Genomic DNA, 23,342 nt, shown 5'->3' with positions numbered 1-23,342 from the left:
CACTGCTACTGTTGCCCAGCGGGACGAAGTTCCCAGGCTGGAGTACAGAGGTGTGTGTGTGTGTGGTCGGGGTATATATATATATATATATATATATATATATATATATATACAATATATATTATATTTTTAAAATATATATATAAAATATATATAAGATATTTATATAATATATATATAGCTCCGGCTGCTCTGCTTCTCTCAGGTTGAAGTCTGCAGCTCGTAAACTGAGGCCAACACATGAGGAAGTAAAGATACCAGGCGTCCTGTGAACCGCCTGAAGTCCAGCACACGGAGCTCGGCCTGGAGACCAGAGGCTCCGGAACCTTCTGTGAGGTGAAACATGGGCCGGTGGACCACCCTGAGGACCCCCGGCTGGGCCCAGCCCACCGCCGTGCTCGGCCTCTACGGGTTCTTCGCTAACTGCCGGCCCACGGAGCCCTTCCTCACGCCGTACCCGATGGGCCCCCACAAGAACCTCTCTGGGGCCGCGGCCCCCGTCCGGCAGCTGGATCAGGACTCTGCTGGCACAAGCCCCTCCTCCTGGCACAAGCCCCTCCCCCTGGTGCTCCCTCTCACCTCCACCAGTGCACACCGTTATCCGTGGTGCTGAGTGTCTTGACCCCCCCACAGGTCAACTACGCCGTGGTGACCTCCACAGAGGTCGCCTACTTCTCCTACATCTACAGTCCACACAGACAGGTCCGGTCCAGGTGGCCCGGAGGAGCCAGACTCACCCTGTGACCCCTGCAGGACTGGACTACTTCTACCTCAACGCCATCACGCTGGGGACGGCGGGCACGGCCACAGGAGCCGGTTCTTCTGCGGGGACCGGGACCACCGGGACCACCGGGACGGGCCTGAGGAGCCACAGGTGAAGAAGGATGGGGCCAGGAGATGGCGCCCCCCGGTGGTGGGGGGTGCAGCAGGGACCTCGTGGCCACCGCCGGTTCTCTGTGGCAAAACCTCAGTCGTATTCATCCAGGTCTGAACCCCCATGAGACCCCATGAGACCCCCATGAAACCCCATGAGACCCATGAAACCCCCAGAGACCCCATGAACCCCCATGAGACCCCCATGAAACCCCATGAGACCCCCAGAACCCCCCTGAGACCCATGAAACCCCCATGAACTCCCATGAACCCCCATGAAACCCCATGAGACCCCCAGAGACCCCATGAACCCCCATGAGACCCCATGAACCCCCCTGAGACCCCCTGAGACCCATGAAACCCCATGAGACCCCCATGAGACCCCATGAGACCCCCATGAACCCCCATGAGACCCCATGAAACCCCATGAACCCCCATGAGACCCCCTGAGACCCATGAAACCCCATGAAACCCCATGAGACCCCCATGAAACCCCCATGAGACCCCATGAAACCCCATGAGACCCCCATGAGACCCCCATGAGACCCCATGAGACCCCATGAGACCCCATGAGACCCCAAGAGACCCCTAGAGACCCCATGAGACCCCATGAGACCCCATCAGACCCCCATGAGACCCCATGAACCCCATGAGACCCCCATGAAACCCCCTGAGACCCCCATGAAACCCCATGAGACCCCATGAAACCCCATGAGACCCCCATGAGACCCCCATGAAACCCCATGAGACCCCCTGAGTCCTCCTGAGTCGGCTGGAGGAGGTCCTCATCACAATGTAGGACTCTGGTGTGGTGGTCTCTGTCCTGGTCTCTGTCCTGGTCTCTGTGGTGGTCTCTGTGGTGGTCTCTGTGGTGGTCTCTGTGCTGGTCTCTGTGCTGGTCTCTGTCCTGGTCTCTGTGGTGGTCTCTGTGGTGGTCTCTGTCCTGGTCTCTGTGGTGGTCTCTGTGGTGGTCTCTGTGGTGGTCTCTGTGCTGGTCTCTGTGCTGGTCTCTGTGCTGGTCTCTGTGCTGGTCTGTGGTGGTCTCTGTGGTGGTCTCTGTGCTGGTCTGTGGTGGTCTCTGTGGTGGTCTCTGTGGTGGTCTCTGTGCTGGTCTGTGGTGGTCTCTGTGGTGGTCTCTGTGGTGGTCTCTGTGCTGGTCTCTGTGGTGGTCTCTGTCCTGGTCTCTGTCCTGGTCTCTGTGGTGGTCTCTGTGGTGGTCTCTGTGCTGGTCTCTGTGGTGGTCTCTGTGCTGGTCTCTGTGGTGGTCTCTGTGGTGGTCTCTGTCCTGGTCTCTGTGGTGGTCTCTGTCCTGGTCTCTGTGCTGGTCTCTGTGGTGGTCTCTGTGGTGGTCTCTGTGCTGGTCTCTGTGGTGGTCTCTGTGCTGGTCTCTGTCCTGGTCTCTGTGGTGGTCTCTGTGGTGGTCTCTGTGCTGGTCTCTGTGGTGGTCTCTGTGGTGGTCTCAGTGGTGGTCTCTGTGCTGGTCTCTGTGGTGGTCTCTGTGGTGGTCTCTGTCCTGGTCTCTGTGGTGGTCTCTGTGGTGGTCTCTGTCCTGGTCTCTGTGCTGGTCTCTGTGCTGGTCTCTGTGGTGGTCTCTGTGCTGGTCTCTGTGCTGGTCTCTGTGGTGGTCTCTGTGCTGGTCTCTGTGCTGGTCTCTGTGGTGGTCTCTGTGGTGGTCTCTGTGCTGGTCTCTGTGGTGGTCTCTGTGCTGGTCTCTGTGGTGGTCTCTGTGGTGGTCTCTGTGCTGGTCTCTGTGCTGGTCTCTGTGGTGGTCTCTGTGGTGGTCTCTGTGGTGGTCTCTGTGCTGGTCTCTGTGGTGGTCTCTGTGCTGGTCTCTGTGCTGGTCTCTGTGCTGGTCTCTGTGCTGGTCTCTGTGCTGGTCTCTGTGGTGGTCTCTGTGGTGGTCTCTGTGCTGGTCTCTGTGGTGGTCTCTGTGCTGGTCTCTGTGGTGGTCTCTGTGGTGGTCTCTGTGCTGGTCTCTGTGGTGGTCTCTGTGCTGGTCTCTGTCCTGGTCTCTGTGGTGGTCTCTGTGGTGGTCTCTGTGCTGGTCTCTGTGCTGGTCTCTGTGGTGGTCTCTGGTGTGGTCTCTGGTGTGGTGGTCTCTGTGGTGGTCTCTGGTGTGGTGGTCTCTGTGGTGGTCTCTGGTGTGGTGGTCTCTGTGGTGGTCTTGATGGCCTCGGCCAGCATCGGGGTCTGCTGCGGCGCCTCCGTCCTCTTCAAGTCCTGCTCCATGTTCCTCATCACCGTGACGACGGCTCTGCACGCGCTCCTCGGCTCGGGGCTCTCCGAGGTGACGAGCTCTTCTTCTTCTTCTTCTTCTTCTTCTTCTTCTCAGCTTTCAGATCGCGGCCCTCCTGCCAGGTGAGGCCTACGCCTTGACCTTCGGGGTCAACACCTTCGTGGCCCTCTGCCTGCAGACGGTGATGACGCAGCTGTTCTGGGGCTGACATCGAGACTCAGGTCCAGCTCAGCAGGTTCCTGTGGAGTCACCCGCTGGGGCGAGGGCGCCCTCTGCTGGCGATGCTGCGCATTACATGAGGTCTTCACTGCAGGTCCTGGTCTACGGGAGCTACGACGCCGCCATCGCGCTGCTCTTCCTGCGCCGAGGGGCCCGCACCGCCTGGCAGCAGCTCCCAGGGGCCCCGGAGCCAGGTGGCCTGCGTGCGTGCGTGCGTGATGATAACAGATCTTTATGAAACATGCATCAATAAAACATTGAGACACATTCCACTGCTGTCCTTCTTCCTGGGGGGGGGGGGGGGGGGGGTCTGATGCTCCCTAAAGTTTAACACAGATGCAATAACAACGACCTTTAGTGGCTAACTCTATATTACATTATAAAACTAACTCTATATTCAAACTATAAAGCTTCATAATGAAACTATGTATTAAACTATAGAGCTTTAGATCTGGTGACATCACTCGATGACATCATGACTCTAAGGTCCAGGTCCGATAATGAGGACCTGGACCTTCACCTCCACTCCGGGTTGTTGATTGACAAGCAGCTGAACATATAACACCACCTGCAGGTTCCCTCAGAGAGACGGAGAACCCAGACCTGCAGGTTCCCTCAGAGAGACGGAGAACCCAGACCTGCAGGTTCCCTCAGAGAGACGGAGAACCCAGACCTGAGATGGAGGTTCTGAGGAGCTGGAGGGCCGACTGGAGGTTCCCCACCGCTCTGCTCTGCATCTACGGGTTCCTCAGCACAGTGAAGCCCATGGAACCGTTCCTCATCATGTACATGACGGGACCCGACAAGAACCTCACCATAGAACAGGTAGAACACAGAACAGGTAGAACACAGAACAGGTAGAACACAGACCCTCGGGGGTCTGGGGTCTTTATTACTATAAATAAACAAGCACATTTTAAATGGCTTTTTGTTGTAGCCCAAAATCTGATGTTTAATTTGTGTGCAACACTTATATTATATCATATATATAAATATATATATCATATATAATATATATATATATGAGATATATATATATTATATCATATATATAAATATATATATTATATGAGATATATATATTATATAAATATATATATCATATATATATAAATATATATATCATATATATTATATCATATATATAAATCATATATAATATATATTATATGAGATATATCTATATTATATATATATATATTATATATCATATATATATATATATATTATATGAGATATATATATATTATATCATATATATAAAAATATATATATATATCATATATAATATACAGGACTGTCTCAGAAAATTAGAATATTGTGATGAAGTTCTTTATTTTCTGTAATGCAATTCAAAAAACAAAAATGTCATGCATTCTGGATTCATTACAAATCAACTGAAATATTGCAAGCCTTTTATTCTTTTAATATTGCTGATTATGGCTTACAGCTTAAGAAAACTCAAATATCCTATCTCTAAATATTAGAATATCATGAAAAAGTATACTAGTAGGGTATTAAACAAATCACTTGAATTGTCTAATTAACTCGAAACACCTGCAAGGGTTTCCTGAACCTTGACAAACACTCAGCTGTTATAAATCTTTTTTTTTACTTGGTCTGAGGAAATATTAAAATTTTATGAGATAGGATTTGAGAGTTTTCTTAAGCTGTAAGCCATAATCAGCAATATTAAAAGAATAAAAGGCTTGCAATATTTCAGTTGATTTGTAATGAATCCAGAATGCATGACATTTTTGTTTTTTTAATTGCATTACAGAAAATAAAGAACTTTATCACAATATTCTAATTTTCTGAGACAGTCCTGTATATATTCCAGTCAGGATTTGGTTCAGCCCACAGCACTGAAACAGCTTTACTAAAGGTGACAAATGACCTGCTGATGTCAGCCGATGCAGGATCACCCTCACTCCTCATCCTCCTGGATCTGACTGCTGCCTTTGATCCAGTGGATCACACCATCCTCCTAGAGCGCCTCCACACCACCATTGGACTATCAGACTCTGCACTCCAGTGGTTCCAGTCCTTTCTGGCAGAACTGAATATGTTTCACTGGGAAGATGCAGGTCCAGACGGCTCCCGGTCTCCTGTGGTGTTCCACAAGGGTCGGTGCTCGGACCGATCCTCTTCATTATCTCCATGCTCCCCCTCGGCCGTGTCATCAGCAGACAGGATGTCCTTTCATTGTGATGCTGAGGACACACAGCTTCACATCCACACTGCCCCTCTGCAGCCACGTGTCACCGCCTGGCCTGGAGAGAAAGCTGGAGGAACAACAACTTCCTCCAGCTCAACAGCAGCAACACTGAAGCCCTCCTTGTTGGCACTCCAGGTTCAGACATCATCCAGAACTCACCTGACCTTTGGCAGTCAGGTCATTCCCCTCTCCTCCACAATCACCAATCTGGGAGTTCGGTTTGACCCCCACCTGATCTTTACTGACCAGATAAAATTCCTGTGCAAAACCTCCTTTTATCATCTAAAAAACATCTCCAAACTCCGCCCCATTTTAACCCTGTCAGACGCAGAGAAGCTCGTCCACGCCTTCATCTCCTCGAGACTGGACTACTGCAACTCTCTCTCCACCGGGATCACGACAAGAACATCTCCAAACGACAAGACATCCCACACAGGCTGCCAGGGTCCTGAGGGGAGGCCGGAGATACCACATATCACCCGTCCTCCAATCACTGCACTGGCTCCGTTTCATTCCGGATTAACTACAAGGTCCTGGTACTCATCTCAGCATCAACGGACATGCCCCCCCCCACCTCCAGGAACGTACCACTCCCCGACCCTCAGATCCACGGGCCGCTCGCTCCTCCGGGTCCCGACACCAAGCTCCGCACCACGGGGACCGGCCTGGTGGAGCGTCTCCCTGACCAGCTGAGGGAACTCACTCTGAACTCTGAAGACGGGCCTGAAAACCTTTTTTTTACCTTGAGTTAATTTATTGTCAGCTATTACATTCTTATTTTTTTGGGTTGCTTTAACTATGTTTTAATCGGTTTTATTTGTTTTCACTATATGTGTGGCACTGAGATTGTTTGAAGGAAGAGTGCGATAAAAATGAAATGCATTATTATTATATATAAATATTATATATAATATATATACAAATATATATTATATATAATATATATCGATATAATATATATATAAATATATTATATAGATATATTTATATATATATAGATATAAATGTTGAACATCAAATTTAACAACAGATTTTGGGCTACAACAAAAAGCCATTTAAAATGTGCTTGTTTATGATAGCAATAAAGACCCCAGATGTTGTTGTTGCTCCTCAGGTGAACAACACCATCTTCCCCGTGTGGACCTACTCCTACCTGGCGGTGCTGGTGCCGGTGTTCCTGCTCACCGATTGGCTGCGCTACAAGCCGGTGGTGATGCTCCAGGCCGCGTCGCTCCTCGTCACCACGGCGATGCTCCTGTGGCTGCGCAGCGTGGCGGCCATGCAGGCCATGCAGGCGTTCTACGGCGTGGCGACGGCCAGCGAGGTGGCCTACTACTCCTACATCTACAGGTGGGTTCTCCGTGTTCTCCTCACAGCGAGGGGTTCTCCGTGTTCTCCTCACAGCGAGGGGTTCTCCGTGTTCTCCTCACAGCGAGGGGTTCTCCGTGTTCTCCTCACAGCGAGGGGTTCTCCGTGTTCTCCGTGTTCTCCTCACAGCGAGGGGTTCTCCGTGTTCTCCTCACAGCGAGGGGTTCTCCGTGTTCTCCGTGTTCTCCTCACAGCGAGGGGTTCTCCGTGTTCTCCTCACAGCGAGGGGTTCTCCGTGTTCTCCTCACAGCGAGGGGTTCTCCGTGTTCTCCTCACAGCGAGGGGTTCTCCGTGTTCTCCTCACAGCGAGGGGCTCTCCGTGTTCTCCTCACAGCGAGGGGTTCTCCGTGTTCTCCTCACAGCGAGGGGTTCTCCGTGTTCTCCTCACAGCGAGGTTCTCCGTGTTCTCCTCACAGAGGGGTTCTCCGTGTTCTCCTCACAGCGAGGGTCTCCGTGTTCTCCTCACAGCGAGGGGTTCTCCGTGTTCTCCTCACAGCGAGGGGTTCTCCGTGTTCTCCTCACAGCGAGAGGTTCTCCGTGTTCTCCTCACAGCGAGGGGTTCTCCGTGTTCTCCTCACAGCGAGGGGTTCTCCGTGTTCTCCTCACAGCGAGGGGTTCTCCGTGTTCTCCTCACAGCGAGGGGTTCTCCGTGTTCTCCTCACAGCGAGGGGTTCTCCGTGTTCTCCTCACAGCGAGGGGCTCTCCGTGTTCTCCTCACAGCGAGGGGTTCTCTGTGTTCTCCTCACAGCGAGGGGTTCTCCGTGTTCTCCGTGTTCTCCTCACAGCGAGGGGTTCTCCGTGTTCTCCTCACAGCGAGGGGTTCTCCGTGTTCTCCTCACAGCGAGGGGTTCTCCGTGTTCTCCTCACAGCGAGGTGTTCTCCGTGTTCTCCTCACAGCGAGGGGTTCTCCGTGTTCTCCTCACAGCGAGGTGTTCTCCGTGTTCTCCTCACAGCGAGGGGTTCTCCGTGTTCTCCTCACAGCGAGGTGTTCTCCGTGTTCTCCTCACAGCGTGGTGCCGCTGCAGCACTACCGTGGGGCCACCTCCTGTGTGCGCGGCGCCGCGCTGCTGGGCCTCACCGTGGGCTCCGCGCTCGGCCAGCTGCTGGTCAGCTTCCGGCTGCTGAGCCTCGATGACATCATGCTGCTGCCGCTGGGCTGCACCGCCGCCGCGCTGCTGGCGGCCGGCCTGCTGCCCGCGCCGCGGAGCAGCCTGTTCTTCCACCGCCGGCAGGGGGGCCCAGGGAGGACCACCAGGGACCAGCAGGTGGGGGAACCAGAGAGGACCACCAGAGACCAGCAGGTGGGGGAACCAGAGAGGACCACCAGAGACCAGCAGGTGGGGGAACCAGAGAGGACCACCAGAGACCAGCAGGTGGGGAACCAGAGGACCACCAGAGACCAGCAGGTGGGGGAACCAGAGAGGACCACCAGAGACCAGCAGGTGGGGGAACCAGAGAGGACCACCAGGGACCAGCAGGTGGGGGAACCAGAGAGGACCACCAGAGACCAGCAGGTGGGGGAACCAGAGAGGACCACCAGAGACCAGCAGGTGGGGGAACCAGAGAGGACCACCAGGGACCAGCAGGTGGGGGAACCAGAGAGGACCACCAGGGACCAGCAGGTGGGGGAACCAGAGAGGACCACCAGAGACCAGCAGGTGGGGGAACCAGAGAGGACCACCAGAGACCAGCAGGTGGGGGAACCAGAGAGGACCACCAGAGACCAGCAGGTGGGGGAACCAGAGAGGACCACCAGGGACCAGCAGGTGGGGGAACCAGAGAAGACCACCAGGGACCAGCAGGTGGGGGAGAGCCAGGATGGAGGCGGGTCCAGGCCCCAGGTCCTCCTCCGGCTGTGGAGGGACGTCTGCCGCTGCTACTCGTCCCGGCGGCTGCTCTCCTGGTCCGTCTGGTGGGCCGCGGCGTCCTGCGGCTACAACCAGACGGCCAACTACGTCCAGGTGAGGGAGAGCCTGCTGCCCCGTGGGCCGCAAGGGGGACACCAAGGACACCTGCAAGGTGACCTTCAAGGTGACCTTTAAGGTGACCTTCAGTGTGACCTTTAAGGTGGCCTTCAGTGTGACCTTCAGTGTGCCCTTCAGGTGCTGTGGGAGCATGTGCAGCCGGCTCAGAACGCCAGCGTGTACCACGGCGGCGTGGAGGCCGTGTCCAACCTGCTGGGTAACGAGCCATAACTGACCCTGACCTCAGGGCTCATCATGTGACCCTAACCCTGACCTCTGACCTCATCATGTGACCCTGACCTCTGACCTCATCATGTGGCCCTGAGCTTTGACCTCATGTGACCCTAACCCTGACCCCAGGGGCTGCAGCCGCCTACGGGATCGGCTTCTCGGCGGTGCGCTGGGAGCGGTGGGGCGAGCTGGCCGTGGGCGGCTGCTCCGGCCTGCAGGCGGCGGCTCTGTTCCTCATGACCTTCAGCGGCAGCATCTGGCTCTGCTACGCCGGCTACGTGGCGTTCAAGTGCCTCCACCTGCTGCTCATCACCATCGCCACGTAAGAGGCCACCCGCAGTCACGTGACCTCGAGGTCCGTCTCGTGACCTCGTCGTCCGTCTCGTGACCTCGAGGTCCGTCTCGTGACCTCGTCGTCCGTCTCGTGACCTCGTCGTCCGTCTCGTGACCTCGAGGTCAGTCTCGTGACCTCGTCGTCCGTCTCGTGACCTCGTCGTCCGTCTCGTGACCTCGCGTCCGTCTCGTGACCTCGCCGTCCGCCTCGTGACCTCGAGGTCCGTCTCGTGACCTCGCCGTCCGCCTCGTGACCTCGCCGTCCGTCTCGTGACCTCGAGGTCCGTCTCGTGACCTCGTCGTCCGTCTCGTGACCTCGAGGTCCGTCTCGTGACCTCGAGGTCCGTCTCGTGACCTCGAGGTCAGTCTCGTGACCTCGTCGTCCGTCTCGTGACCTCGAGGTCAGTCTCGTGACCTCGTCGTCCGTCTCGTGACCTCGAGGTCCGTCTCGTGACCTCGTCGTCCGTCTCGTGACCTCGTCGTCCGTCTCGTGACCTCGTCGTCCGTCTCGTGACCTCGAGGTCAGTCTCGTGACCTCGAGGTCCGTCTCGTGACCTCGAGGTCCGTCTCGTGACCTCGTCGTCCGTTTCGTGACCCCGAGGTCCGTCTCGTGACCTCGCCGTCCGTCTCGTGACCTCGAGGGTCTCGTGACCTGGTCGTCTCGTGACCACGTCGCCGTCTCGTGACCTCGAGGTCCGTCTCGTGACCTCGTCGTCCGTCTCGTGACCTCGAGGTCCGTCTCGTGACCTCGTCGTCCGCTCGTGACCTCGGGTCCGCTCGTGACCTCGTCCGTCTCGTGACCTCGTCCGTCTCGTGACCTCGAGGTCAGTCTCGTGACCTCGAGGTCCGTCTCGTGACCTCGAGGTCAGTCTCGTGACCTCGTCGTCCGTCTCGTGACCTCGCCGCCCGCCTCGTGACCTCGCCGTCCGTCTCGTGACCTCGAGGTCCGCCTCGTGACCTCAGGTCCTCGTGACCTCGTCGTCCGTCTCCGTGACCTCGGTCCGTCTCGTGACCTCGAGGTCCGTCTCGTGACCTCGAGGTCCGTCAGGTCTCGTGACCTCGAGGTCAGTCTCGTGACCTCGAGGTCCGGCTCGTGACCTCGCCGTCCGCCTCGTGACCTCGAGGTCCGCCCGTGACCTCGCCGTCTCGTGACCTCGGGTCGTCTCGTGACCTCGAGGTCCGTCTCGTGACCTCGTCGTCCGTCTCGTGACCTCGTAGTCCGTCTCGTGACCTCGTGGTCAGTCCTCGTGACCTCGGGTCCGTCTCGTGACCTCGTCGTCCGTCTCGTGACCTCGTCCGTCTCGTGACCTCGTCGTCCGTCTCGTGACCTCGTCGTCCGTCTCGTGACCTCGAGGTCCGTCTCGTGACCTCGTCGTCCGTTTCGTGACCTCATCGTCCGTCTCGTGACCTCGAGGTCAGTCTCGTGACCTCGAGGTCCGTCTCGTGACCTCGAGGTCCGTCTCGTGACCTCGTGACCTCGTCGTCTCGTGACCTCGAGGTCCGTCTCGTGACCTCGTCGTCCGTCTCGTGACCTCGAGGTCCGTCTCGTGACCTCGTCGTCCGTCTCGTGACCTCGTCGTCCGTCTCGTGACCTCGAGGTCAGTCTCGTGACCTCGTCGTCCGTCTCGTGACCTCGAGGTCAGTCTCGTGACCTCGTCGTCCGTCTCGTGACCTCGTCGTCCGTCTCGTGACCTCGAGGTCCGTCTCGTGACCTCGTCGTCCGTCTCGTGACCTCGAGGTCCGTCTCGTGACCTCGTCGTCCGTCTCGTGACCTCGAGGTCCGTCTCGTGACCTCGAGGTCCGTCTCGTGACCTCGTCGTCCGTCTCGTGACCTCGGTCCGTCTCGTGACCTCGCGTCCGTCTCGTGACCTCGAGGTCCCTCGTGACCTCGCCGTCCGCCTCGTGACCTCGAGGTCCGTCTCGTGACCTCGGTCCGTCTCGTGACCTCGCCGTCCGCCTCGTGACCTCGAGGTCGTCTCGTGACCTCGTCGTCCGCTCGTGACCTCGAGGTCCGTCTCGTGACCTCGTCGTCCGTCTCGTGACCTCGTCGTCCGTCTCGTGACCTCGAGGTCCGTCTCGTGACCTCGTCGTCCGTCTCGTGACCTCGAGGTCCGTCTCGTGACCTCGTCGTCCGTGACCTCGTCGTCCGTCTCGTGACCTCGTCGTCCGTCTCGTGACCTCGAGGTCCGTCTCGTGACCTCGAGGTCCGTCTCGTGACCTCGTCGTCCGTCTCGTGACCTCGAGGTCCGTCTCGTGACCTCGTCGTCCGTCTCGTGACCTCGAGGTCCGTCTCGTGACCTCGCCCGCCGTGACCTCGCCGTCCGCCTCGTGACCTCGAGGTCCGCCTCGTGACCTCGTCGCCCGTCGTGACCTCGAGGTCAGTCTCGTGACCTCGTCGTCCGCCTCGTGACCTCGAGGTCAGTCTCGTGACCTCGTCGTCCGTCTCGTGACCTCGAGGTCCGTCTCGTGACCTCGTCGTCCGTCTCGTGACCTCGTCGTCCGTCTCGTGACCTCGAGGTCAGTCTCGTGACCTCGAGGTCCGTCTCGTGACCTCGTCGTCCGTCTCGTGACCTCGTCGTCCGTCTCGTGACCTCGAGGTCAGTCTCGTGACCTCGTCGTCCGTCTCGTGACCTCGAGGTCCGTCTCGTGACCTCGTCGTCCGTCTCGTGACCTCGTCGTCCGTCTCGTGACCTCGAGGTCCGTCTCGTGACCTCGTCGTCCGTCTCGTGACCTCGAGGTCTCGTGACCTCGTCGCCGTCTCGTGACCTCGAGGTCCGTCTCCGTCTCGTGTCCTCGAGGTCCGTCTCGTGACCTCGGCGTCCGTCTCGTGACCTCCAGGTCCGTCTCGTGACCTCGAGGTCAGTCGTGACCTCGTCCGTCTCGTGACCTCGCCGCCCGTCCGTGACCTCGAGGTCCGTCTCGTGACCTCGCCGGTCCGCCTCGTGACCTCGAGGTCCGTCTCGTGACCTCGTCGTCCGTCTCGTGACCTCGAGGTCCGTCTCGTGACCTCGAGGTCCGTCTCGTGACCTCGTCGTCCGTCTCGTGACCTCGAGGTCCGTCCCCGGTCCTCGTGACCTCGAGGTCCGTCTCGTGACCTCGTCGTCCGTCTCGTGACCTCGAGGTCCGTCTCGTGACCTCGTCGTCCGTCTCGTGACCTCGTCGTCCGTCTCGTGACCTCGAGGTCAGTCTCGTGACCTCGTCGTCCGTCTCGTGACCTCGAGGTCCGTCTCGTGACCTCGAGGTCCGTCTCGTGACCTCGAGGTCCGTCTCGTGACCTCGGTCGCCTCGTGACCTCGCCGTCCGTCTCGTGACCTCGAGGTCCGTCTCGTGACCTCGCCGTCCGCCTCGTGACCTCGAGGTCCGTCTCGTGACCTGCCGCCGTCGTGACTCGCCGTCCGTCTCGTGACCTCGAGGTCCGTCTCGTGACCTCGCCGTCTGCCCTGACCTCGTCCGTCTCGTGACCTCGAGGTCCGTCTCGTGACCTCGTCGTCCGTCTCGTGACCTCGAGGTCCGTCTCGTGACCTCGTCGTCCGTCTCGTGACCTCGAGGTCCGTCTCGTGACCTCGTCGTCCGTCTCGTGACCTCGAGGTCAGTCTCGTGACCTCGTCGTCCGTCTCGTGACCTCGTCGTCCGTCTCGTGACCTCGTCGTCCGTCTCGTGACCTCGAGGTCAGTCTCGTGACCTCGAGGTCCGTCTCGTGACCTCGTCGTCCGTCTCGTGACCTCGAGGTCCGTCTCGTGACCTCGTCGTCCGTCTCGTGACCTCGAGGTCAGTCTCGTGACCTCGTCGTCCGTCTCGTGACCTCGTCGTCCGTCCCGTGACCTCGAGGTCCGTCTCGTGACCTCGTCGTCCGTCTCGTGACCTCGAGGTCAGTCTCGTGACCTCGTCGTCCGTCTCGTGACCTCGAGGTCAGTCTCGTGACCTCGAGGTCAGTCTCGTGACCTCGTCGTCCGTCTCGTGACCTCGAGGTCCGTTTCGTGACCTCGTCCGTCTCGTGACCTCGTCGTCCGTCTCGTGACCTCGTCGTCCGTCTCGTGACCTCGAGGTCCGTCTCGTGACCTCGTCGTCCGTCTCGTGACCTCGAGGTCAGTCTCGTGACCTCGAGGTCCGTCTCGTGACCTCGTCGTCCGTCTCGTGACCTCGAGGTCCGTCTCGTGACCTCGAGGTCCGTCTCGTGACCCGTCTGCTCGTGACCTCGGTCGTCTCGTGACCTCGAGGTCCGTCTCGTGACCTCGCCGCCGCCTCGTGACCTCGAGGTCCGTCTCGTGACCTCGCCGTCCGTCCGTGACCTCGAGGTCGTCCCGTGACCTCGGTCCGCCCTCGTGACCTCGTCGTCTCGTGACCTCGTCGTCCGTCGTGACCTCGAGGTCAGTCTCGTGACCTCGAGGTCCGTCTCGTGACCTCGGTCGTCTCGTGACCTCGAGGTCCGCCTCGTGACCTCGCCGTCCGCTCGTGACCTCGGGTCGTCCTCGTGACCTCGCCGTCCGTCTCGTGACCTCGAGGTCCGTCTCGTGACCTCGTGCCGTCCTCGTGACCTCGAGGTCCGTCTCGTGACCTCGAGGTCCGTCTCGTGACCTCGAGTCCGCCTCGTGACCTCGCCGTCCGCCCGTGACCTCGAGGTCCGTCTCGTGACCTCGCCGCCCGCCTCGTGACCTCGAGGTCCGTCTCGTGACCTCGCCGTCCGCCTCGTGACCTCGCCGTCCGCCTCGTGACCTCGAGGTCCGCCTCGTGACCTCGTCCGCCTCGTGACCTCGAGGTCCGCCTCGTGACCTCGCCGTCCGTCTCGTGACCTCGAGGTCCGTCTCGTGACCTCGCCGTCCGCCTCGTGACCTCGAGGTCCGCCTGTGACCTCGCCGTCCGCCTCGTGACCTCGAGGTCCGTCTCGTGACCTCCCGCCCGCCTCGTGACCTCGCCGTCCGCCTCGTGACCTCGCGTCCGCTCGTGACCTCGAGGTCCGTCTGACCTCGTCGCCCGCCTCGTGACCTCGAGGTCCGTCTGCGTGACCTCCGTCCGTCTCGTGACCTCGTCGTCCGTCTCGTGACCTCGAGGTCGTCTCGTGACCTCGGTCGTCTCGTGACCTCGCCGTCCGCTCGTGACCTCGCCGTCCGTCTCGTGACCTCGAGGTCCGTCGTGACCTCGCCGTCCGCCTCGTGACCTCGCCGTCCGCCTCGTGACCTCGAGGTCGTCCGCTCGTGACCTCGAGGTCCGTCTCGTGACTCGCCGTCCCGCCTCGTGACCTCGGTCCGTCTGTGACCTCGAGGTCCGCCTCGTGACCTCGAGGTCCGTCTCGTGACCTCGCCGTCCGTCTCGTGACCTCGTCTGTCCCGTGACCTCGAGGTCCGTCTCGTGACTCGCCGCCCGCTCGTGACCTCGAGGTCAGTCTCGTGACCTCGCCGTCCGTCTCGTGACCTCGAGGTCAGTCTCGTGACCTCGCTCCCCCCGTGACCTCGCCGTCCGCCTCGTGACCTCGAGGTCCGTCCCGTGACCTCGAGGTCGTCTCGTGACCTCGTCCGTCTCGTGACCTCGAGGTCCGTCTCGTGACCTCGAGGTCCGCCCCGTGACCTCGCCGTCCGTCTCGTGACCTCGAGGTCCGCCTCGTGACCTCGCCGTCCGCCTCGTGACCTCGAGGTCGTCCCTGCGGACCTCGCCGTCCGCCTCGTGACCTCGCCGCCCGTCTCGTGACCTCGCCGTCCGTCTCGTGACCTCGAGGTCCGTCTGTGACCTCGCCGTCCGTCTCGTGACCTCGAGGTCTCGTGACCTGGTCGTCTCGTGACCTCGTCTGGTCCGTCTCGTGACCGCGAGGGCCGTCTCGTGACCTCGTCCGCCTCGTGACCTCGAGGTCCGTCTCGTGACCTCGTCCGTCCGTCTCGTGACCTCGAGGTCCGTCCTCGTGACCTCGAGGTCCGTCTCGTGACCTCGCCGTCCGCCCCGTGACCTCGAGGTCCGTCTCGTGACCTCGTCGTCCCGCTCGTGACCTCGAGTGGCCTCGTGACCTCGCCGTCTCCGTGACCTCGAGGTCCGTCTCGTGACCTCGCCGTCCGCCCGTGACCTCGAGGTCCGCCTCGTGACCTCGCCGCCCGCCTGGTGACCTCCGTCCGTCTCGTGACCTCGCCGCCCCTCTCGTGACCTCGAGGTCCGCCCGTGACCTCGCCGCCCGCCCTGACCTCGAGGTCCGTCTCGTGACCTCGTCCGTCTCGTGACCTCGCCGTCTGCCTCGCCGTCCGCCTCGTGACCTCGAGGTCCGCCGTGACCTCGCCGTCCGCTCGTGACCTCGAGGTCCGTCTCGTGACCTCAGGTCCGTCTGGTGACCTCGAGGTCCGTCTCGTGACCTCGAGGTCCGCGTGACCTCGTCCGTCGTGACCTCGGGTCCCGCCTCGTGACCTCGCCGTCTGCCCGTGACCTCGAGGTCCGTCTCGTGACCTCGAGCCCGTCTCGTGACCTCGTCCGTCTCGTGACTCGAGGTCCGCCTCGTGACCTCGGTCCGCTCGTGACCTCGCCGTCCGCCTCGTGACCTCGCCGTCCGTCTCGTGACCTCGAGGTCCGTCTCGTGACCTCGGTCCGCTCGTGACCTCGAGGTCCGCCTCGTGACCTCGAGGTCCGTCTCGTGACCTCGAGGTCCGCCTCGTGACCTCGAGGTCCGTCTCGTGACCTCGCCGTCCGCCTCGTGACCTCGAGGTCCGTGACCTCGTGTCCGCCTCCGTGACTCGCCGTCCGTCTCGTGACCTCGCCGTCCCGCCTCGTGACCTCGAGGTCCGCCTCGTGACCTCGAGGTCGTCTCGTGACCTCGTCCGTCTCGTGACCTCGAGGTCCGCCCTCGTGACCTCGAGGTCCGTCCTGACCTCGGGTCCGTCTGCGTGACCTCGCCGTCCGCCTCGTGACCTCGTCGTCCGTCCTGAGGTCCGCTCGGACCGCCGTCCTCGTGACCTCGCCGTCGCCTCGTGACCTCGAGGTCCGCCTCGTGACCTCGTGCCGTCCTCGTGACCTCGAGGTCCGTCTCGTGACCTCGCCGTCTGCCTCGTGACCTCGCCGTCCGTCTCGTGACCTCGTCCGCGGTGACCTCCGCCCGCCCCGTGACCTCGAGGTCAGTCTCGTGACCTCGTCCGTCTCGTGACCTCGAGGTCCGTCTCGTGACCTCGAGGCCGTCTCGTGACCTCGAGGTCCGTCTCGTGACCTCGCCGTCCGCCTCGTGACCTCGTCGCCCGTCTCGTGACCTCGGTCCGTCGTGACCTCCGGTCCGTGACCTCGCCGTCCGCTCGTGACCTCGAGGTCGTCTGACCTCGGTCCGTCTCGTGACCTCGTCCCTGACCTCGAGGTCCGTCTCGTGACCTCGCCGTCCGTCTCGTGACCTCGAGGTCCGTCTCGTGACCTCGCCGTCTGCTCGTGACCTCGAGTCCGCCTCGTGACCTCGAGGTCAGTCTCGTGACCTGCCGTCCGTCTCGTGACCTCGGGTCCGCTCGTGACCTCGAGGTCCGCCTCGTGACTCGTCCGTCTCGTGACCTCGGGTCCGTCTCGTGACCTCAGGTCCGTCGTGACCTCGGTCCGTCTCGTGACCTCGAGGTCCGTCTCGTGACCTCGTCCCGTCTCGTGACCTCGCCGTCCGCCTCGTGACCTCGAGGTCCGCCTCGTGACCTCGCCGCGTCCTCGTGACCTCGAGGTCCGCCTCGTGACCTCGAGCCCGTCTCGTGACCTCGCCGTCCGCCTCGTGACCTCGAGGTCCGTCTCGTGACCTCGAGTCCGTCTCGTGACCCGTCCGGCCCCGTGACCTCGAGGTCCGCCTCGTGACCTCGTGCCTCGTGACCTCGGTCCGTCTCGTGACCTCGAGGTCCGCCTCGTGACCTCGCCGTCCGCCTCGTGACCTCGAGGTCAGTCTCGTGACCTCGCCGCCCGCTCGTGACCTCGCCGCCCGCCTCGTGACCTCGAGGTCCGCCTCGTGACCTCCGTCGCCTCGTGACCTCGAGGTCCGCCTCGTGACCTCGCCGCCCGTCTCGTGACCTCGAGGTCCGCCTCGTGACCTCGCCGTCCGCCTCGTGACCTCGAGGTCCGCTCGTGACCTCGTCGTCCGCCTGACCTCGCCGTCGTGACCTCGGACTCGCCGTCCGCCTCGTGACCTCGCCGTCTGCCTCGTGACCTCGGTCCGTCTCGTGACCTCGAGGTCCGTCTCGTGACCTCGTCGCCCGTCTCGTGACCTCGAGGTCCGTCTGACCTCGCCGCCCGCCTCGTGACCTCGAGGTCCGCCTCGTGACCTCGCCGTCCGTCTCGTGACCTCGAGGTCCGCCTCGTGACCTCGAGGTCCGTCTGACCTCGGTCCGTCTCGTGACCTCGAGGTCCGTCTCGTGACCTCGAGGTCCGTCCGTGACCTCGCGTCCGTCGTGACCTCGCCGCCTCGTGACCTCGGTCCGTCTCGTGACCTCGAGGTCCGTCTCGTGACCTCGTCCCGTCCCCGTGACCTCGAGTCCGCCTCGTGACCTCGAGGTCCGTCTCGTGACCTCGCGTCGTCTCGTGACCTCGAGGTCCGAGGTCCGTCTCGTGACCTCGAGGTCCGTCTCGTGACCTCGGTCGTCCCGTGACCTCGAGGTCCGTCCTCGTGACCTCGCCGTCCGCCTCGTGACCTCGAGGTCCGCCTCGTGACCTCGTCCGTCTCGTGACCTCGGCCCGTCTCGTGACCTCGCCTCGTGACCTCGAGGTCCGTCTCGTGACCTCGCCGTCCCTCGTGACCTCGAGGTCAGTCTCGTGACCTCGCCGTCCGTCTCGTGACCTCGAGGTCAGTCTCGTGACCTCGCCGTCCGTCTCGTGACCTCGAGGTCCGTCTCGTGACCTCGCCGTCCGCCTCGTGACCTCGAGTCGTCTCGTGACCCGCCTCGTGACCTCCGTCCGCCTCGTGACCTCGAGGTCAGTCTCGTGACCTCGGTCCGCCTCGTGACCTCGAGGTCCGCCTCGTGACCCGCCGTCCGCCTCGTGACCTCGCCGTCCGCCTCGTGACCTCGAGGTCAGTCTGTGACCTCGTCCGCCTCGTGACCTCGCCGTCCGCCTCGTGACCTCGAGGTCCGTCTCGTGACCTCGCCGTCCGCTCGTGACCTCAGGTCCGCCTCGTGACCTCGCTGGTCCGCCTCGTGACCTCGCCGTCCGGCTCGTGACCTCGAGCCCGTCTCGTGACCTCGAGGTCCGCTCGTGACCTCGCCGTCCGCCTCGTGACCTCGAGGTCCGCCTCGTGACCGCCGCCTCGTGACCTCGCCGTCCCGTGACCTCGAGGTCCGTCTCGTGACCTCGCCGTGACTGCCGTCCGCCTCGTCCTCGAGGTCCGCCTCGTGACCTCGCCGCCCGTCTCGTGACCTCGCCGTCCGCCTCGTGACCTCGAGGTCCGTCTCGTGACCTCGCCGTCCGTCTCGTGACCTCGAGGTCAGTCGTGACCTCGCCGCCGCCTCGTGACCTCGCCGCCCGTCTCGTGACCTCGAGGTCCGTCTCGTGACCTCGCCGTCCGTCTCGTGACCTCGAGGTCCGCCTCGTGACCTCGTCCGCCTCGTGACCTCAGTCCGCCTCGTGACCTCGCCGTCCGCCTCGTGACCTCGAGGTCCGTCTCGTGACCTCGAGGTCCGTCTCGTGACCTCGCCGTCCGCCTCGTGACCTCGAGGTCCGTCTGTGACCTCGGTCCGTCTCGTGACTCGAGTCAGTCTGTGACCTCGAGGTCCGCCTGACCTCGCCGTCCGTCTCGTGACCTCGAGGCCCGTCTCGGTGACCTCGCCGTCCGCCCGTGACCTCGAGGTCCGTCTCGTGACCTCGCTCCGTCTGTGACCTCGAGGTCCGCCCGTGACCTCGAGGTCCGTCTCGTGACCTCGAGGCCCGCCTGTGACCTCGTCGCCCGTCTCGTGACCTCGAGGTCAGTCTCGTGACCTCGAGGTCCGCCTCGTGACCTCGCGTCCGCCTCGTGACCTGGTCCGCTCGTGACCTCGCCGTCCGCCCGTGACCTCGAGGTCCGTCTCGTGACCTCGCCGTCCGCCTCGTGACCTCGAGGTCCGCCTCGTGACCTCGCCGTCCGCCGTGACCTCGCCGTCCGTCTCGTGACCTCGAGGTCCGCCTCGTGACCTCGCCGTCCGTCGTGACCTCGCGTCTGCCCGTGACTCGAGGTCCGTCTGTGACCTCGAGGTCCGTCTCGTGACCTCGAGGTCCGTCTCGTGACCTCGCCGTCTGCCTCGTGACCTCGCCGTCCGCCTCGTGACCTCGAGGTCGTCTCGTGACCTCGCGTCCGCCTCGTGACCTCGAGGTCAGTCTCGTGACCTCGAGGTCCGCCGTGACCTCGGTCGTCCGTGACCTCGCCGCCCGCCCTCGTGACCTCGAGGTCCGCCTCGTGACCTCGCCGTCCGCCTCGTGACCTCGAGGTCCGTCTCGTGACCTCGAGGTCCGCCTCGTGACCTCGAGGTCCGCCTCCGCGTGACCTCGAGGTCCGTCTCGTGACCTCCGCCGTCCGCCCGTGACCTCGAGGTCCGTCTCGTGACCTCGCCGTCCGCCTCGTGACCTGCCGTCGCCTCGTGACCTCGAGGTCCGCCTCGTGACCTCGCCGTCTGCCTCGTGACCTCGAGGTCCGTCTCGTGACCTCGCCGCCCGCCTCGTGACCTCGAGGTCCGTCTCGTGACCTCGAGGTCCGCCTCGTGACCTCGCCGTCGTCCGTCCCTCGTGACCTCGAGGTCCGTCTCGTGACCTCGCCGTCCGCTCGTGACCTCGTCGTCCGCCTCGTGACCTCGAGGTCCGCCTCGTGACCTCGCCGTCCGCCTCGTGACCTCGAGTCGTCCGCCTCGTGACCTCGCCGCCCTGTGACCTCGAGGTCCGCCTCGTGACCTCGAGGTCCGCCTGTGACTCCGAGGAGGTCCGCCCGTGACCTCGTCTGCCCGTGACTCGAGGTCCGTCTCGTGACCTCGCCGTCTGTCCGGTGACCTCGAGGTCCGCTCGTGACCTCGCCGCCCGCCCGTGACCTCGAGGTCCGCCTCGTGACCTCGTCCGTCTCGTGACCTCGAGGTCCGCCTCGTGACCTCGCCGTCCGCCTCGTGACGAGGTCCCTCGCACCGCCGTCCGCTCGTGACCTCGAGGTCCGCCCGTGACCTCGGTCCTCGTGACCTCGAGGTCCGCCTCGTGACCTCGTCGTCCGCCTCGTGACCTCGAGGTCCGCCTCGTGACCTCGGTCCGCCTCGTGACCGAGGTCCGCCTCGTGACTCGCCCTGCCTCGTGACCTCGAGGTCCGTCTCGTGACCTCGAGGTCCGCCTCGTGACCTCGCCGTCCGCCTCGTGACCTCGAGGTCCGTCCTCGTGCCTCGCCGTCCGCCGTGACCTCGCCGTCCCTCGTGACCTCGAGGTCCGCCCGTGACCTCGCCGTCCGCCTCGTGACCTCGAGGTCCGTCTCGCGACCTCGCCGTCCGCCTCGTGACCTCGAGGTCCGCCCCGTGACCTCGGGCCCGCCCGTGACCTCGAGGTCCGTCTCGTGACCTCGCCGTCTGACCTGCGCCGCCCGTGACCTCGAGGTCCGCTCGTGACCTCGTCCGTCTCGTGACCGCCCGCCGCCTCGTGACCTCGAGGTCCGCCTCGTGACTCGCCGTCCGTCTCGTGACCTCGAGGTCAGTCTCGTGACCTCGCCGTCCGTCCCGTGACCTCGCCGTCCGCCTCGTGACCTCGAGGTCGGCCTCGTGACCCGGGGTCCGCCTCGTGACCTCGCCGCCCGCCCGTGACCTCGAGGTCCGTCTCGTGACCTCGCCGTCCGTGACCTCGAGGTCCGCCTCGACCTCGAGGTCCGTCTCGTGACCTCGCCGTCCGCTCGTGACCTCGCCCGCCCTCGTGACCTCGAGGCCCGTCTCGACCTCGCCGCCCGTCTCGTGACCTCGCCCGCCTCGTGACCTCGAGGTCCGTCTCGTGACCTCGCCGCCCGTGACCTCGCCGCCCGCCCGTGACCTCGAGGTCCGTCTCGTGACCTCGCCGTCTGCTTCGTGACCTCGAGGTCAGTCTCGTGACCTCGCCGCCCGTGACCTCGAGGTCGTCTCGTGACCTCGCCGTCCGCCTCGTGACCTCGAGGTCAGTCGTGACCTCGTCCCGCCTCGTGACCTCGAGGTCCGTCGTGACCTCGCCGCCCGCTCGTGACCGCCGCCGTCTCCGTGACCTCCGGTCCGCCTCGTGACCTCGCCGTCCCGCCTCGTGACCTCGAGGTCGCCCTCGTGACCTCGTCCGCCTGTGACCTCGGTCAGTCTCGTGACTCCCGCCGCCCCGTGACCTCGCCGTCGTCTCGTGACCTCGCCGTCCGCCTGTGACCTCGAGGTCCGTCTCGTGACCTCGTCGTCCGTTTCGTGACCTCGAGGTCAGTCTCGTGACCTCGTCGTCCGTCTCGTGACCTTGTCCTCAGCTTCCAGGTGGCAGCGGACCTCTCCATGGAGAGGTACGCTCTGGTGTTCGGCGTCAACACCTTCGGAGCTTTGGTTCTGCAGACCATCATCACGTCTGTGGTCGTGGACAGAGGAGGACTGGGCCTCGGCATCATCGCTCAGGTGAGGTTGTCAGGTGAGGTCAGGTAGTCAGGTGAGGTCAGTCTCCTGTAAACATTGTCATCTCTTCCTCAGTTCACCATCAACGCCGGCTTCTTCTCTGTCATCGCCGTGGTTTATTCTCTACTGGGGATGCTGATGCTCTGGAGACGGCAGCGCAGCAACGAGGCCCCCGAGTCCATTTCCCCGGTCAGAACCTCCAGGTTCTGAGGTCCAGAACAGGAGGACCCGTCTTCTGGTCCCCACTGTGTCCACATGACACGTGTGTGTGTATATATATATATACACACATATATTAATATATATACACACATATATAGCGGATCGTCAGGTCTGCAGAAAGAACCATTGGTTCCAGCCTCCCCTCCATTCTGGACTTGTACACCGCCAGTCAGGAAGCGGGCAGGAAAGATCACTGCAGACCCTTCACACCCTGGACACAAGCTGTTCCAACTCCTGCCCTCTGGTAGGCGCTACAGAGCACTGTACGCCAAAACCACCAGACACAGAAATAGCTTCTTTCCACTGGCCGTCACCATGATGAACAATTAATCAGACTCTTCCATCTACACTATCTGCACTTTTTGACTACTGTCTTTAATGTCTTTTTTATATTTATCCCGCTTATTGTATATTGTGTGTGTGTATAAGTACGGAAGAGCAAAGTGAAACCGGAGTCAAATTCCATGTATGTGCAAACCTACATGGCCATTAAAGCTGATTCTATTCTATATATATTAATATATATATATACACACACATATATATATATGTGTGTGTATATATATGTTTAGATATACACTAAACAAATACACATTATAAATGAATAGTTTGGTCATTTCTTTCTTACTTAAAATTCATTTTAATATATATTTATATATATTTACTGTATATATTTACACATTAACTTAAAAGTCTCTAATACCCAATGTAAGTGGTTTTCTTCTCCTTTACCGATGGAGCGACTGTGGGTCAGGCCTTTGACCTTTGACCTTGTTGGCCTCAGTGGCTTCATGAGACCGTTGAACAGGAACCGGACTCCACAGAAACAGGAAGTGACGTCAGAGGACGAACAGCAGGAAGGAGACATAACGTAGAGACACCGTGAGGTCATGATGACGTCATCGTGAGGTCACAGGTTCATGTGGAGCTCATGATGATGTCATCGGGTGTCTCGTGGAGCTCATGATGATGTCATCGGGTGTCTCGTGGAGCTCATGATGATGTCATCGGGTGTCTCGTGGAGCTCATGATGATGTCATCGGGTGTCTCGTGGAGCTCATGATGATGTCATCGGGTGTCTCGTGGAGCTCATGATGATGTCATCGGGTGTCTCGTGGAGCTCATGATGATGTCATCGGGTGTCTCGTGGAGCTCATGATGAT

General features: G+C 61.2%; 1 protein-coding gene across 2 annotated transcripts; it reads left to right on the top strand.

The window, feature by feature from the left end:
• The first annotated feature begins 3,908 nt into the window (after positions 1 to 3,908).
• On the top strand, positions 3,909 to 22,742 carry LOC130211742 (thiamine transporter 1-like). 2 transcript variants are annotated; one of them, XM_056442715.1, is made up of 8 exons: positions 3,909 to 4,153; positions 6,661 to 6,896; positions 7,924 to 8,287; positions 8,321 to 8,875; positions 9,017 to 9,095; positions 9,248 to 9,431; positions 21,819 to 21,960; positions 22,033 to 22,742. In XM_056442715.1, the coding sequence occupies exons 1-8, from the start codon at positions 4,007 to 4,009 to the stop codon at positions 22,165 to 22,167; spliced, it is 1,842 nt and encodes a 613-aa protein (XP_056298690.1). In that variant the 5' UTR covers positions 3,909 to 4,006; the 3' UTR covers positions 22,168 to 22,742. The 2 variants fall into 2 exon arrangements, with proteins under 2 accessions (XP_056298690.1, XP_056298689.1); XM_056442714.1 differs by having other exon boundaries at positions 9,239 to 9,431.
• The last annotated feature ends 600 nt before the right edge of the window (positions 22,743 to 23,342 follow it).

This window comes from Pseudoliparis swirei, chromosome 21, assembly GCF_029220125.1.
Source record: "Pseudoliparis swirei isolate HS2019 ecotype Mariana Trench chromosome 21, NWPU_hadal_v1, whole genome shotgun sequence".
Lineage (NCBI taxonomy): Eukaryota > Metazoa > Chordata > Actinopteri > Perciformes > Liparidae > Pseudoliparis > Pseudoliparis swirei.
This window is presented reverse-complemented; position numbering and strand designations above follow the sequence as displayed.

Coding starts and splice junctions, on each gene's coding strand:
- LOC130211742 (XM_056442714.1), top strand. CDS start 4,007: ATGGAGGTTCTGAGGAGCTGGAGGGCCGACTGGAGGTTCCCCACCGCT. Junction 9,432..21,818: donor CTGCTCATCACCATCGCCAC/GTAAGAGGCCAC, acceptor CCTTGTCCTCAG/CTTCCAGGTGGCAGCGGACC. Junction 21,961..22,032: donor GCCTCGGCATCATCGCTCAG/GTGAGGTTGTCA, acceptor TCTCTTCCTCAG/TTCACCATCAACGCCGGCTT.